This window comes from Rana temporaria, chromosome 4 (assembly GCF_905171775.1).
Source record: "Rana temporaria chromosome 4, aRanTem1.1, whole genome shotgun sequence".
Lineage (NCBI taxonomy): Eukaryota > Metazoa > Chordata > Amphibia > Anura > Ranidae > Rana > Rana temporaria.
The window spans coordinates 43752268-43767733 of record NC_053492.1 but is presented as its reverse complement, the minus strand read 5'-3'; the positions used below and the strand labels follow the sequence as shown (position 1 = coordinate 43767733).

The following is a 15466-nucleotide window of genomic DNA, read 5'->3' as shown; positions in this document are numbered from 1 at the left end:
AAATCCGATCCCTCATTGAGTTATTTGTACTAGTTTAGAAGTAACTTCCTACTTCTAATGTGGTGGGGAGATCAATCGCCAATTTTTATCTGTGCTGTGTTACTATAGAACAATGGGATATAGGTAATTTAAGCGGGAGAACAGAGCTCCAATCATTATACTTGAAGGCTAATCTTGCGATCTTACCTTTAAGTTATAACAGATTGCAGAAGTTCTGAAATACTTGAAGATGTTTTACAACCCATCTAAACAGTTCCCTGATCATTAGAACTTGGAAAGCCACTTTAATGAGTGGTGAACCGTCTTTAACATTACCGAACAAGTCCAGTTGAACTGCTACTAGCTATATCATAACCTGGACCAGGATGAGGCGGAGGCAGAGGAGGGACCAAACTTGCCTACTGCACTGCGGGGAGGGGGAATGGGGGGCATCAGTGACAGGCGCTGGCTCTGCATCAAAGATCAATTTGCTCCTGCTGCAACTAATTTGTAGATAATCCTAATTCACTTTTTTATTAACCCGTGGAGTTAAAAAAAGTACAAACTGTTTAAGTAAAAGTAAAGTAAACAATGTGTGCAACAGCATTTACAACTGCCAGCAGAAATCTACTGATTCTTGCTGGCAGCAGTCCCTGGCCACACACAAACTCCCTTGTATAGGAAGCCTAAAACGACTTATTTGTATTTGTTTGTTTTTGTATCGTAAAATGAAAAACCTTGTGGGGATAGGGGGTTTGGCTGCACTATGACATCTTCACCTTAAGTGCCAGAGGAACTTATTCTTGCACTGAACTGAACAAATGAAAACCTTCATAGTTTTTACACTTTTATGTAGGTAAAATATATAAATACACATGTTGCTAATAACAACATTTTCTTAATGTGTTCCAGGTTCCCCACTTTCTGGTTCTGATGCCAACACAAACCAAGAAAGTAAGTGTTCTGCATACTTTTCAAAGTCATCAATCCACTAGAGGGGACCCGCTGAGTCTCACATCTGTGAATACCACCCAACGTGGTTCAACTTCAATTTGAACACATTGGGGTAGCATTCATTAATTAGGGATTCCGCGGGTCACCTCTAACGGAATGATGACTTTCATGATAATCATATGATAGTATATTTTACATTGTGAGTTTTATGTAATAGAACCTTCGGGTTCTTTTTTAAATTTTGCAAAATACAATTGATGTATTTTACTCTATGAATAAATCTTTTGCGATGCCTTAAAAATCCCATCCGTCATTAAGCTTATTCTACTATTTTTCAAGAAACTTGCTATTTCTTATGTGGTGGGAGATCAATCGCCAATTTGTATCTATGCTGTGGTACTATAGAACAATGGGATAGAGGTAATACAGATGGGAATACAGAGCTACAATCATTATACTTGAAGGCTAATCTTGCGATCTTGCCTTTACGTGATAACAGATTGTAGAAGTTCTGAAATACTTGAAGATGTTTTGCAACCCATCCAAGCAGTTCCCTCTTCTCTAATCATTAGAACTAGGAAAGCCACTTGAGTGAGTGGTGAACCATCTTCAGCATTACCAAAAAAGTTGAGTTGAACTGCTACTAGCTATATCATCACCTGGGCCAGGATGGGGCGGAGGCAGAGGAGGGACCAAACTTACCTACTGCACTGCTGGGAGGGGGGCATCAGTGACAGCCGCTGGCTCTACATCAAAAATCGATTTGCTCCTGCTGCAACTAATTTGTAGATAATCCTATTTCATTTTTTTATTAATCCGTGGAGTTAAAAAAAAGTACAAACTGTTTAAGTAAAAGTAAACAATGTGTGCAACAACATTTACAGCTGCCAGCAGAAATCTAATGATTCTTGCTGGCAGCAGTCCCTGGCCAAATACAAACTCCCTTGTGTAGGTAGCCTAAAACTATTTATTTGTATTTGTTTGTTTTTGTATCATGAAATTAAAAAACTTGTGGGGATAGGGGGTTGGGGTGCTCTATGATATCCTCACCTTAAGTGCCAGAGGAACGTATTCTTGCACTGAACTAAGCAAATGAAAACCTTCATAGTTTTTACACTTTTATGTAGGTAAGATATATAAATAAACATGTTGCTTATAACAACATTTTCTTAATGTGTTCCAGGTTCCCAGGGTTCTGGTTCTGATGTCGACACAAACCAACAAAGTAAGTGTTCTGCATACTTTTCAAAGTCAGTGATTCAGAAAATATTGACTGCTAGTACTTCGCAGCTCATGTATTTTTCCTCAAATCTGTGAATACCACCCAACGTCTTCAAACTTAAATTTGTACCCATTGGATAGCGTTCATTAATTAAGGATTCCACGGGTCACCTCTAACGGATTGATGACTTTGATGATAATCATGTGATAGTCTATTTTACATTGTGAGTTTTATGTAATGGAACCTTCGGGTTCTTTTTTTAAATGCTGCAAAGTAAAATTCATGTATTTTACTCTATGAATAAATCTTTTGTGGTGCCTTTAAAATCCCATCCGTCATTATAGTTATTTTTATGGCACAACCAAAAGATATATTTATAGAGTAAAATACATCAATTTTATTGTGCAAAATTTAAAAAAGAACCCGGAGGTTCCATAACATCAAACACACAATGTAAAATCAAAGATCATATGATTATCATCAAAGTCATCAATCCTCTAGAGGGGACCTGCTGAGTCTCAAATCTGTGAATACCAACCAACGCGGTTCAACTTAAATTTGAACACATTGGGGTAACATTCATCAATTGGGGATCCCGTGGCTCACCTCTAGTGGATTGATAACTGATGATTATCATGTGATATTCTATTTTACATGGTGAGTTTTATAAAATGGAACGTTCAGGTTCTTTTTTAACATTCGCTTAATAAATTTGATATATTTTACTCTATGAATACATCTTTTGCGGTGCCTTAAAAATCTGATCCCTCAATGAGTTATTTGTACTAGTTTAGAAGTAACTTGCTACTTCTAATGTGGTGGGGAGATCAATCGCCAATTTGTATCTGTGCTGTGTTACTATAGAACAATGGGATAGAGGTAATATAGGCGGGAATACGGAGCTCCAATCATTATATTTGAAGGCTAATCTTACCTTTAAGTTATAACAGATTGCAGAAGTTCTGAAATACTTGAAGATGTTTTACAACCCATCCAAGCAGTTCCTTAATCATTAGAACTAGGAAAGCCACTTGAGTGAGTGGTGAACCATCTTCAACATTACCAAACAAGTCCAGTTTAACTGCTACTAGCTATATCATAACCTGGACCAGGATGGGGTGGAGGCAGAGGAGGGACCAAACTTACCTCCTGCACTGCGGGGAGGGGGAATGGGGGGCATCAGTGACAGGCGCCGGCTCTGCATCGAAGATCTATTTGCTCCTGCTGCAACTAATTTGTAGGTAATCCTAATTATTTTTTTTATTAACCTGTGGAGTTAAAAAAAGTACAAACTGTTTAAGTAAAAGTAAAGTAAACAATGTGTGCAACAGCATTTACAACTGCCAGCAGAAATCTACTGATTCTTGCTGGCAGCAGTCCCTGGCCACACACAAACTCCCTTGTGTGGGTAGCCTAAAACTACTTATTTGTATTTGTTTGTTTTTGTATTGTGAAATTAAAAAACTTGTGGGGATAGGGGGTTGGGGTGCACTATGACATCTTCACCTTAAGTGCCAGAGGAACTCACTCCTGCACTGACCTGGACGAATGAAAACCTTCATAGTTTTTACACTTTTAGGTAGGTAAATAATATAAATACACATGTTGCTTATAACAGCATTTTCTTATTGTCTTCCAGACTCCCAGGGTAATAGTTCTAGTTACCCCACAGGCAACCAAGGTAAGTGTTTGGCATACCTTTCAAAGCCAGTGATTCAGAATATTGATAGTGATATTGTGATAGTGAAAGTGATATTGACTGCTAGTTTTTGGTAGCTCATGTATTTGTTCCTTTAAGTAGGAATCAATACTCTTTTTACATTTTTTCTTTTTAAAATATGTTTGAATTTGATCAGCTTAGTCCTTGACTGACATCAGGACTGGGAAGGGGGGCGGCTGGGTCTACTTCTGGAATGCAGAGGCTCTGGCACCCCTAGAAATGTTGGAGGTGTTTAAAATGGAGACTTTTCCTTCTTGTGTATGGCAGGTGACAGGGGTGTTGCTACAGGAGTTGCAGTGGTTGCAATCACAACCTGGCCCCAGGCTCCAGGGGCATATGGACCCATGCTCCCCCTGTAAACCAGGATAGGAAGGGCAATGGCATATGGAGGAACCGATCCCCTCTAAATAATAATAAGCCTAAAAAACCTTATTACAGCCATTTCACCACTTTAAGTTTGGAAGTAACCTAAATGTATCAGCCATGCAATTTAGTTTTTAAGGTGTCACAATTCTAATGCAATAAAGTTATTTTTAAGGCACAACTAAAAGATATATTTATAGAGTAAAATACATCAATTTTATTGTGCAAAATTTAAAAAAGAACCCAGAGGTTTCATAACATGAAACACACAATGTAAAATCAAAGACCATATGATTATCTTCAAAGTCATCAATCCACTAGAGGGGACCCGCTGAGTCTCAAATCTGTGAATATCAACCAACGCGGTTCAACTTCAATTTGAACACATTGGGGTAACATTCATCAATTAGGGATCCCGCGGCTCACCTCTTGTGGATTGATGACTGATGATAATCATGTGATATTCTATTTTACATGATGAGTTTTATGTAATGGAACGTTCGGGTTCTTTTTTAACATTTGCAGAATAAATTTGATGTATTTTACTCTATGAATAAATCTTTTGCTGTGCCTTAAAAATCCGATCCCTCATTTATTTGTACTAGTTTAGAAGTAACTTGCTACTTCTAATGTGGTGGGGAGATCAATCGCCAATTTGTATCTGTGCTGTGTTACTATAGAACAATGGGATATAGGTAATTTAAGCGGGAAAACGGAGCTCCAATCATTATACTTGAAGGCTAATCTTGCGATCTTACCTTTAAGTTATAACAGATTGCAGAAGTTCTGAAATACTTGAAGATGTTTTACAACCCATCTAAACAGTTCCCTGATCATTAGAACTTGGAAAGCCACTTTAATGAGTGGTGAACCGTCTTTAACATTACCGAACAAGTCCAGTTGAACTGCTACTAGCTATATCATAACCTGGACCAGGATGAGGCGGAGGCAGAGGAGGGACCAAACTTGCCTACTGCACTGCGGGGAGGGGGAATGGGGGGCATCAGTGACAGGCGCTGGCTCTGCATCAAAGATCAATTTGCTCCTGCTGCAACTAATTTGTAGATAATCCTAATTCACTTTTTTATTAACCCGTGGAGTTAAAAAAAGTACAAACTGTTTAAGTAAAAGTAAAGTAAACAATGTGTGCAACAGCATTTACAACTGCCAGCAGAAATCTACTGATTCTTGCTGGCAGCAGTCCCTGGCCACACACAAACTCCCTTGTATAGGAAGCCTAAAACGACTTATTTGTATTTGTTTGTTTTTGTATCGTAAAATGAAAAACCTTGTGGGGATAGGGGGTTTGGCTGCACTATGACATCTTCACCTTTAGTGCCAGAGGGACTTATTCTTGCACTGAACTGAACAAATGAAAACCTTCATAGTTTTTACACTTTTATGTAGGTAAAATATATAAATACACATGTTGCTAATAACAACATTTTCTTAATGTGTTCCAGGTTCCCCACCTTCTGGTTCTGATGCCAACACAAACCAAGAAAGTAAGTGTTCTGCATACTTTTCAAAGTCATCAATCCACTAGAGGGGACCCGCTGAGTATCACATCTGTGAATACCACCCAACGTGGTTCAACTTCAATTTGAACACATTGGGGTAGCATTCATTAATTAGGGATTCCGCGGGTCACCTCTAACGGAATGATGACTTTCATGATAATCATATGATAGTATATTTTACATTGTGAGTTTTATGTAATAGAACCTTCGGGTTCTTTTTTAAATTTTGCAAAATACAATTGATGTATTTTACTCTATGAATAAATCTTTTGCGATGCCTTAAAAATCCCATCCGTCATTAAGCTTATTCTACTATTTTTCAAGAAACTTGCTATTTCTTATGTGGTGGGAGATCAATCGCCAATTTGTATCTATGCTGTGGTACTATAGAACAATGGGATAGAGGTAATACAGATGGGAATACAGAGCTACAATCATTATACTTGAAGGCTAATCTTGCGATCTTGCCTTTACGTGATAACAGATTGTAGAAGTTCTGAAATACTTGAAGATGTTTTGCAACCCATCCAAGCAGTTCCCTCTTCTCTAATCATTAGAACTAGGAAAGCCACTTGAGTGAGTGGTGAACCATCTTCAGCATTACCAAAAAAGTTGAGTTGAACTGCTACTAGCTATATCATCACCTGGGCCAGGATGGGGCGGAGGCAGAGGAGGGACCAAACTTACCTACTGCACTGCTGGGAGGGGGGCATCAGTGACAGCCGCTGGCTCTACATCAAAAATCGATTTGCTCCTGCTGCAACTAATTTGTAGATAATCCTATTTCATTTTTTTATTAATCCGTGGAGTTAAAAAAAAGTACAAACTGTTTAAGTAAAAGTAAACAATGTGTGCAACAACATTTACAGCTGCCAGCAGAAATCTAATGATTCTTGCTGGCAGCAGTCCCTGGCCAAATACAAACTCCCTTGTGTAGGTAGCCTAAAACTATTTATTTGTATTTGTTTGTTTTTGTATCATGAAATTAAAAAACTTGTGGGGATAGGGGGTTGGGGTGCTCTATGATATCCTCACCTTAAGTGCCAGAGGAACGTATTCTTGCACTGAACTAAGCAAATGAAAACCTTCATAGTTTTTACACTTTTATGTAGGTAAGATATATAAATAAACATGTTGCTTATAACAACATTTTCTTAATGTGTTCCAGGTTCCCAGGGTTCTGGTTCTGATGTCGACACAAACCAACAAAGTAAGTGTTCTGCATACTTTTCAAAGTCAGTGATTCAGAAAATATTGACTGCTAGTACTTCGCAGCTCATGTATTTTTCCTCAAATCTGTGAATACCACCCAACGTCTTCAAACTTCAATTTGTACCCATTGGGGTAGCGTTCATTAATTAAGGATTCCGCGGGTCACCTCTAACGGATTGATGACTTTGATGATAATCATGTGATAGTCTATTTTACATTGTGAGTTTTATGTAATAGAACCTTCGGGTTCTTTTTTAAATTTTGCAAAATACAATTGATGTATTTTACTCTATGAATAAATCTTTTGCGATGCCTTAAAAATCCCATCCGTCATTAAGCTTATTCTACTATTTTTCAAGAAACTTGCTATTTCTTATGTGGTGGGAGATCAATCGCCAATTTGTATCTATGCTGTGGTACTATAGAACAATGGGATAGAGGTAATACAGATGGGAATACAGAGCTACAATCATTATACTTGAAGGCTAATCTTGCGATCTTGCCTTTACGTGATAACAGATTGTAGAAGTTCTGAAATACTTGAAGATGTTTTGCAACCCATCCAAGCAGTTCCCTCTTCTCTAATCATTAGAACTAGGAAAGCCACTTGAGTGAGTGGTGAACCATCTTCAGCATTACCAAAAAAGTTGAGTTGAACTGCTACTAGCTATATCATCACCTGGGCCAGGATGGGGCGGAGGCAGAGGAGGGACCAAACTTACCTACTGCACTGCTGGGAGGGGGGCATCAGTGACAGCCGCTGGCTCTACATCAAAAATCGATTTGCTCCTGCTGCAACTAATTTGTAGATAATCCTATTTCATTTTTTTATTAATCCGTGGAGTTAAAAAAAAGTACAAACTGTTTAAGTAAAAGTAAACAATGTGTGCAACAACATTTACAGCTGCCAGCAGAAATCTAATGATTCTTGCTGGCAGCAGTCCCTGGCCAAATACAAACTCCCTTGTGTAGGTAGCCTAAAACTATTTATTTGTATTTGTTTGTTTTTGTATCATGAAATTAAAAAACTTGTGGGGATAGGGGGTTGGGGTGCTCTATGATATCCTCACCTTAAGTGCCAGAGGAACGTATTCTTGCACTGAACTAAGCAAATGAAAACCTTCATAGTTTTTACACTTTTATGTAGGTAAGATATATAAATAAACATGTTGCTTATAACAACATTTTCTTAATGTGTTCCAGGTTCCCAGGGTTCTGGTTCTGATGTCGACACAAACCAACAAAGTAAGTGTTCTGCATACTTTTCAAAGTCAGTGATTCAGAAAATATTGACTGCTAGTACTTCGCAGCTCATGTATTTTTCCTCAAATCTGTGAATACCACCCAACGTCTTCAAACTTAAATTTGTACCCATTGGATAGCGTTCATTAATTAAGGATTCCGCGGGTCACCTCTAACGGATTGATGACTTTGATGATAATCATGTGATAGTCTATTTTACATTGTGAGTTTTATGTAATGGAACCTTCGGGTTCTTTTTTTAAATGCTGCAAAGTAAAATTCATGTATTTTACTCTATGAATAAATCTTTTGTGGTGCCTTTAAAATCCCATCTGTCATTATAGTTATTTTTATGGCACAACCAAAAGATATATTTATAGAGTAAAATACATCAATTTTATTGTGCAAAATTTAAAAAAGAACCCGGAGGTTCCATAACATCAAACACACAATGTAAAATCAAAGATCATATGATTATCATCAAAGTCATCAATCCTCTAGAGGGGACCTGCTGAGTCTCAAATCTGTGAATACCAACCAACGCGGTTCAACTTAAATTTGAACACATTGGGGTAACATTCATCAATTGGGGATCCCGTGGCTCACCTCTAGTGGATTGATAACTGATGATTATCATGTGATATTCTATTTTACATGGTGAGTTTTATAAAATGGAACGTTCAGGTTCTTTTTTACCATTCGCTTAATAAATTTGATATATTTTACTCTATGAATACATCTTTTGCGGTGCCTTAAAAATCTGATCCCTCAATGAGTTATTTGTACTAGTTTAGAAGTAACTTGCTACTTCTAATGTGGTGGGGAGATCAATCGCCAATTTGTATCTGTGCTGTGTTACTATAGAACAATGGGATAGAGGTAATATAGGCGGGAATACGGAGCTCCAATCATTATATTTGAAGGCTAATCTTACCTTTAAGTTATAACAGATTGCAGAAGTTCTGAAATACTTGAAGATGTTTTACAACTCATCCAAGCAGTTCCCTAATCACTAGAACTAGGAAAACCACTTGAGTGAGTGGTGAACCATCTTCAACATTACCAAACAAGTCCAGTTTAACTGCTACTAGCTATATCATAACCTGGACCAGGATGGGGTGGAGGCAGAGGAGGGACCAAACTCCTGTTACCAAACAGGAGGGGGAATGGTGGGCATCAGTGACAGGCGCCGGCTCTGCATCGAAGATCTATTTGCTCCTGCTGAAACTAATTTGTAGGTAATCCTAATTATATTTTTTATTAACCTGTGGAGTTAAAAAAAGTACAAACTGTTTAAGTAAAAGTAAAGTAAACAATGTGTGCAACAGCATTTACAACTGCCAGCAGAAATCTACTGATTCTTGCTGGCAGCAGTCCCTGGCCACACACAAACTCCCTTGTGTGGGTAGCCTAAAACTACTTATTTGTATTTGTTTGTTTTTGTATTGTGAAATTAAAAAACTTGTGGGGATAGGGGGTTGGGGTGCACTATGACATCTTCACCTTAAGTGCCAGAGGAACTCACTCCTGCACTGACCTGGACGAATGAAAACCTTCATAGTTTTTACACTTTTAGGTAGGTAAATAATATAAATACACATGTTGCTTATAACAGCATTTTCTTATTGTCTTCCAGACTCCCAGGGTAATAGTTCTAGTTACCCCACAGGCAACCAAGGTAAGTGTTTGGCATACCTTTCAAAGCCAGTGATTCAGAATATTGATAGTGATATTGTGATAGTGAAAGTGATATTGACTGCTAGTTTTTGGTAGCTCATGTATTTGTTCCTTTAAGTAGGAATCAATACTCTTTTTACATTTTTTCTTTTTAAAATATGTTTGAATTTGATCAGCTTAGTCCTTGACTGACATCAGGACTGGGAAGGGGGGCGGCTGGGTCTACTTCTGGAATGCAGAGGCTCTGGCACCCCTAGAAATGTTGGAGGTGTTTAAAATGAAGACTTTTCCTTCTTGTGTATGGCAGGTGACAGGGGTGTTGCTACAGGAGTTGCAGTGGTTGCAATCACAACCTGGCCCCAGGCTCCAGGGGCATATGGACCCATGCTCCCCCTGTAAACCAGGATAGGAATGGCAATGGCATATGGAGGAACCGATCCCCTCTAAATAATAATAAGCCAAAAAAACCTTATTACAGCCATTTCACCACTTTAAGTTTGGAAGTAACCTAAATGTATCAGCCATGCAATTTAGTTTTTAAGGTGTCACAATTCTAATGCAATAAAGTTATTTTTAAGGCACAACTAAAAGATATATTTATAGAGTAAAATACATCAATTTTATTGTGCAAGATTTAAAAAAGAACCCAGAGGTTTCATAACATGAAACACACAATGTAAAATCAAAGACCATATGATTATTTTCAAAGTCATCAATCCACTAGAGGGGACCCTCTGAGTCTCAAATCTGTGAATATCAACCAACGCGGTTCAACTTCAATTTGAACACATTGGGGTAACATTCATCAATTAGGGATCCCGCGGTTCACCTCTAGTGGATTGATGACTGATGATAATCATGTGATATTCTATTTTACATGATGAGTTTTATGTAATGGAACGTTCGGGTTCTTTTTTAACATTTGCAGAATAAATTTGATGTATTTTACTCTATGAATAAATCTTTTGCGGTGCCTTAAAAATCCGATCCCTGATTAAGTTATTTGTACTAGTTTAGAAGTAACTTGCTACTTCTAATGTGGTGGGGAGATCAATCGCCAATTTGTATCTGTGCTGTGTTACTATAGAACAATGGCATATAGGTAATTTAAGCGGGAATACAAAGCTCCAATCATTATACTTGAAGGCTAATCTTGCGATCTGACCTTTAAGTTATAACAGATTGCAGAAGTTCTGAAATACTTGAAGATGTTTTACAACACATCTAAACAGTTCCCTAATCATTAGAACTTGGAAAGCCACTTGAATGAGTGGTGAACCGTCTTTAACATTACCGAACAAGTCCAGTTGAACTGCTACTAGCTATATCATAACCTGGACCAGGATGAGGCGGAGGCAGAGGAGGGACCAAACTTGCCTACTGCACTGCGGGGAGGGGGAATGGGGGGCATCAGTGACAGGCGCTGGCTCTGCATCAAAGATCAATTTGCTCCTGCTGCAACTAATTTGTAGATAATCCTAATTCACTTTTTTATTAACCCGTGGAGTTAAAAAAAGTACAAACTGTTTAAGTAAAAGTAAAGTAAACAATGTGTGCAACAGCATTTACAACAGCCAGCAGAAATCTACTGATTCTTGCTGGCAGCAGTCCCTGGCCACACACAAACTCCCTTCTATAGGAAGCCTAAAACGACTTATTTGTATTTGTTTGTTTTTGTATGTGGGGATAGGGGGTTTGGCTGCACTATGACATCTTCACCTTAAGTGCCAGAGGAACTTATTCTTGCACTGAACTGAACAAATGAAAACCTTCATAGTTTTTACACTTTTATGTAGGTAAAATATATAAATACACATGTTGCTTATAACAACATTTTCTTAATGTGTTCCAGGTTCCCCACCTTCTGGTTCTGATGCCAACACAAATCAAGAAAGTAAGTGTTCTGCATACTTTTCAAAGTCATCAATCCACTAGAGGGGACCCGCTGAGTCTCACATCTGTGAATACCACCCAACGTGGTTCAACTTCAATTTGAACACATTGGGGTAGCATTCATTAATTAGGGATTCCGCGGGTCACCTCTAACGGAATGATGACTTTCATGATAGTCATGTGATAGTATATTTTACATTGTGATTTTTATGTAATAGAACCTTCGGGTTCTTTTTTAAATTTTGCAAAATACAATTGATGTATTTTACTCTATGAATAAATCTTTTGCGATGCCTTAAAAATCCCATCCGTCATTAAGCTTATTCTACTATTTTTCAAGAAACTTGCTATTTCTTATGTGGTGGGGAGATCAATCGCCAATTTGTATCTATGCTGTGGTACTATAGAACAATGGGATAGAGGTAATACAGATGGGAATACAATCTGCTAATCTTGCGATCTTGCCTTTACGTGATAACAGATTGTAGAAGTTCTGAAATACTTGAAGATGTTTTGCAACCCATCCAAGCAGTTCCCTCTTTTCTAATCATTAGAACTAGGAAAGCCACTTGAGTGAGTGGTGAACCATCTTCAGCATTACCAAAAAAGTTGAGTTGACCTGCTACTAGCTATATCATCACCTGGACCAGGATGGGGCAGAGGCAGAGGAGGGACCAAACGTACCTACTGCACTGCTGGGAGGGGCAGCGGGGCATCAGTGACAGCCGCTGGCTCTACATCAATCGATTTGCTCCTGCTGCAACTAATTTGTAGATAATCCTATTTCATTTTTCTATTAATCCGTGGAGTTAAAAAAAGTACAAACTGTTTAAGTAAAAGTAAACAATGTGTGCAACAACATTTACAGCTGCCAGCAGAAATCTAATGATTCTTGCTGGCAGCAGTCCCTGGCCAAATACAAACTCCCTTGTGTAGGTAGCCTAAAACTATTTATTTGTATTTGTTTGTTTTTGTATCATGAAATTAAAAAACTTGTGGGGATAGGGGGTTGGGGTGCTCTATGATATCCTCACCTTAAGTGCCAGAGGAACGTATTCTTGCACTGAACTAAACAAATGAAAACCTTCATAGTTTTTACACTTTTATGTAGGTAAGATATATAAATAAACATGTTGCTTATAACAACATTTTCTTAATGTGTTCCAGGTTCCCAGGGTTCTGGTTATGATGTCGACACAAACCAACAAAGTAAGTGTTCTGCATACTTTTCAAAGTCAGTGATTCAGAAAATATTGACTGCTAGTATTTCGCAGCTCATGTATTTTTCCTCAAATCTGTGAATACCACTTCAATTTGTACCCATTGGGGTAGCGTTCATTAATTAAGGATTCCGCGGGTCACCTCTAATGGATTGATGACTTTGACGATAATCATGTGATAGTCTATTTTACATTTTGAGTTTTATGTAATGGAACCTTCGGGTTCTTTTTTAAATGCTGCAAAGTAAAATTCATGTATTTTACTCTATGAATAAATCTTTTGTGGTGCCTTTAAAATCCCATCCGTCATTATAGTTATTTTTATGGCACAACCAAAAGATATATTTATAGAGTAAAATACATCAATTTTATTGTGCAAAATGTAAAAAAGAACCCGGAGGTTCCATAACATCAAACACACAATGTAAAATCAAAGATCATATGATTATCATCAAAGTCATCAATCCTCTAGAGGGGACCTGCTGAGTCTCAAATCTGTGCATACCAACCAACGCGGTTCAACTTCAATTTGAACACATTGGGGTAACATTCATCAATTGGGGATCCCGTGGCTCACCTCTAGTGGATTGATAACTGATGATTATCATGTGATATTCTATTTTACATGGTGAGTTTTATAAAATGGAACGTTCAGGTTCTTTTTTAACATTCGCTTAATAAATTTGATATATTTTACTCTATGAATACATCTTTTGCGGTGCCTTAAAAATCTGATCCCTCAATGAGTTATTTGTACTAGTTTAGAAGTAACTTGCTACTTCTAATGTGGTGGGGAGATCAATCGCCAATTTGTATCTGTGCTGTGTTACTATAGAACAATGGCATATAGGTAATTTAAGCGGGAATACGGAGCTCCAATCATTATACTTGAAGGCTAATCTTGCGATCTTACCTTTAAGTTATAACAGATTGCAGAAGTTCTGAAATACTTGAAGATGTTTTACAACCCATCTAAACAGTTCCCTAATCATTAGAACTTGGAAAGCCACTTGAATGAGTGGTGAACCGTCTTCAACATTACTGAACAAGTCCAGTTGAACTGCTACTAGCTATATCATAACCTGGACCAGGATGGGGTGGAGGCAGAGGAGGGACCAAACTTGCCTACTGCACTGCGGGGAGGGGGAATGGGGGGCATCAGTGACAGGCGCTGGCTCTGCATCAAAGATCAATTTGCTCCTGCTGCAACTAATTTGTAGATAATCCTAATTCACTGTTTTATTAACCGTGGAGTTAAAAAAAGTACAAACTGTTTAAGTAAAAGTAAAGTAAACAATGTGTGCAACAGCATTTACAACTGCCAGCAGAAATCTACTGATTCTTGCTGGCAGCAGTCCCTGGCCACACACAAACTCCCTTGTATAGGAAGCCTAAAACGACTTATTTGTATTTGTTTGTTTTTGTATCGTAAAATGAAAAACCTTGTGGGGATAGGGGGTTTGGCTGCACTATGACATCTTCACCTTAAGTGCCAGAGGAACTCATTCCTGCACTGACCTGAACAAATGAAAACCTTCATAGTTTTTACACTTTTATGTAGGTAAATAATATAAATATACATGTTGCTTATAACAGCATTTTCTTAATGTCTTCCAGACTCCCAGGGTAATAGTTCTAGTTACCCCACAGGCAACCAAGGTAAGTGTTTGGCATACCTTTCAAAGCCAGTGATTCAGAAAATATTGACTGCTAGTTTTTGGTAGCTCATGTATTTTTTCCTTTAAGTAGGAATCAATACTGTTTTTAAATTTTTTCTTTTTAAAATATGTTTGAATTTGATCAGCTTAGTCCTTGACTGACAACAGGACTGGGAAGGGGGAGCGGCTGGGTCTCTCTGGAATGCAGAGGCTCTGGCACCCCTAGAAATGTTGGAGGTGTTTAAAATGGAAACTTCAAGTATAATGAGCTACAATCATTATACTTGAAGGCTAATCTTGCGATCTTGCCTTTACGTTATAACAGATTGCAGAAGTTCTGAAATACTTGAAGATGTTTTGCAACCCATCCAAGCAGTTCCCTCTTCTCTAATCATTAGAACTAGTAAAGAAACTTGAGTGAGTTGTGAACCATCTTCAGCATTACCAAAAAAGTTCAGTTGAACTGCTACTAGCTATATCATCACCTGGACCAGGATGGGGCAGAGGCAGAGGAGGGACCAAACTTACCTGTGGGGAGGGGGGCATCAGTGACAGTCGCTGGCTCTGCATCGAAAATCTATTTGCTCCTGCTGCAACTAATTTGTAGATAATCCTAATTCGTTTTTTTATTAATCCGTGAAGTACAAACTGTTTAAGTAAAACTAAACAATGTGTGCAACAACATTTACAGCTGCCAGCAGAAATCTAATGATTCTTGTTGGCAGCAGTCCCTGGCCAAATACAAACTCCCTTGTGTAGGTAGCCTAAAACTATTTATTTGTATTTGTTTGTTTTTGTATCATGAA

General features: G+C 38.1%; 1 protein-coding gene across 1 annotated transcript in view; it reads left to right on the top strand.

Moving 5' to 3' along the window:
• The window catches only part of LOC120935607 (hornerin-like), a 332059-nt gene that overhangs the window by 234117 nt on the left and 82476 nt on the right, over window positions 1-15466 (top strand). The window contains exons 47-53 of the mRNA XM_040347655.1: window positions 892-933; window positions 2117-2158; window positions 3795-3836; window positions 5702-5743; window positions 6927-6968; window positions 9849-9890; window positions 14620-14661. Of these exons, the coding sequence (XP_040203589.1) occupies window positions 892-933; window positions 2117-2158; window positions 3795-3836; window positions 5702-5743; window positions 6927-6968; window positions 9849-9890; window positions 14620-14661 (294 nt within the window). The remainder of the gene's footprint in view (window positions 1-891; window positions 934-2116; window positions 2159-3794; window positions 3837-5701; window positions 5744-6926; window positions 6969-9848; window positions 9891-14619; window positions 14662-15466) is intronic.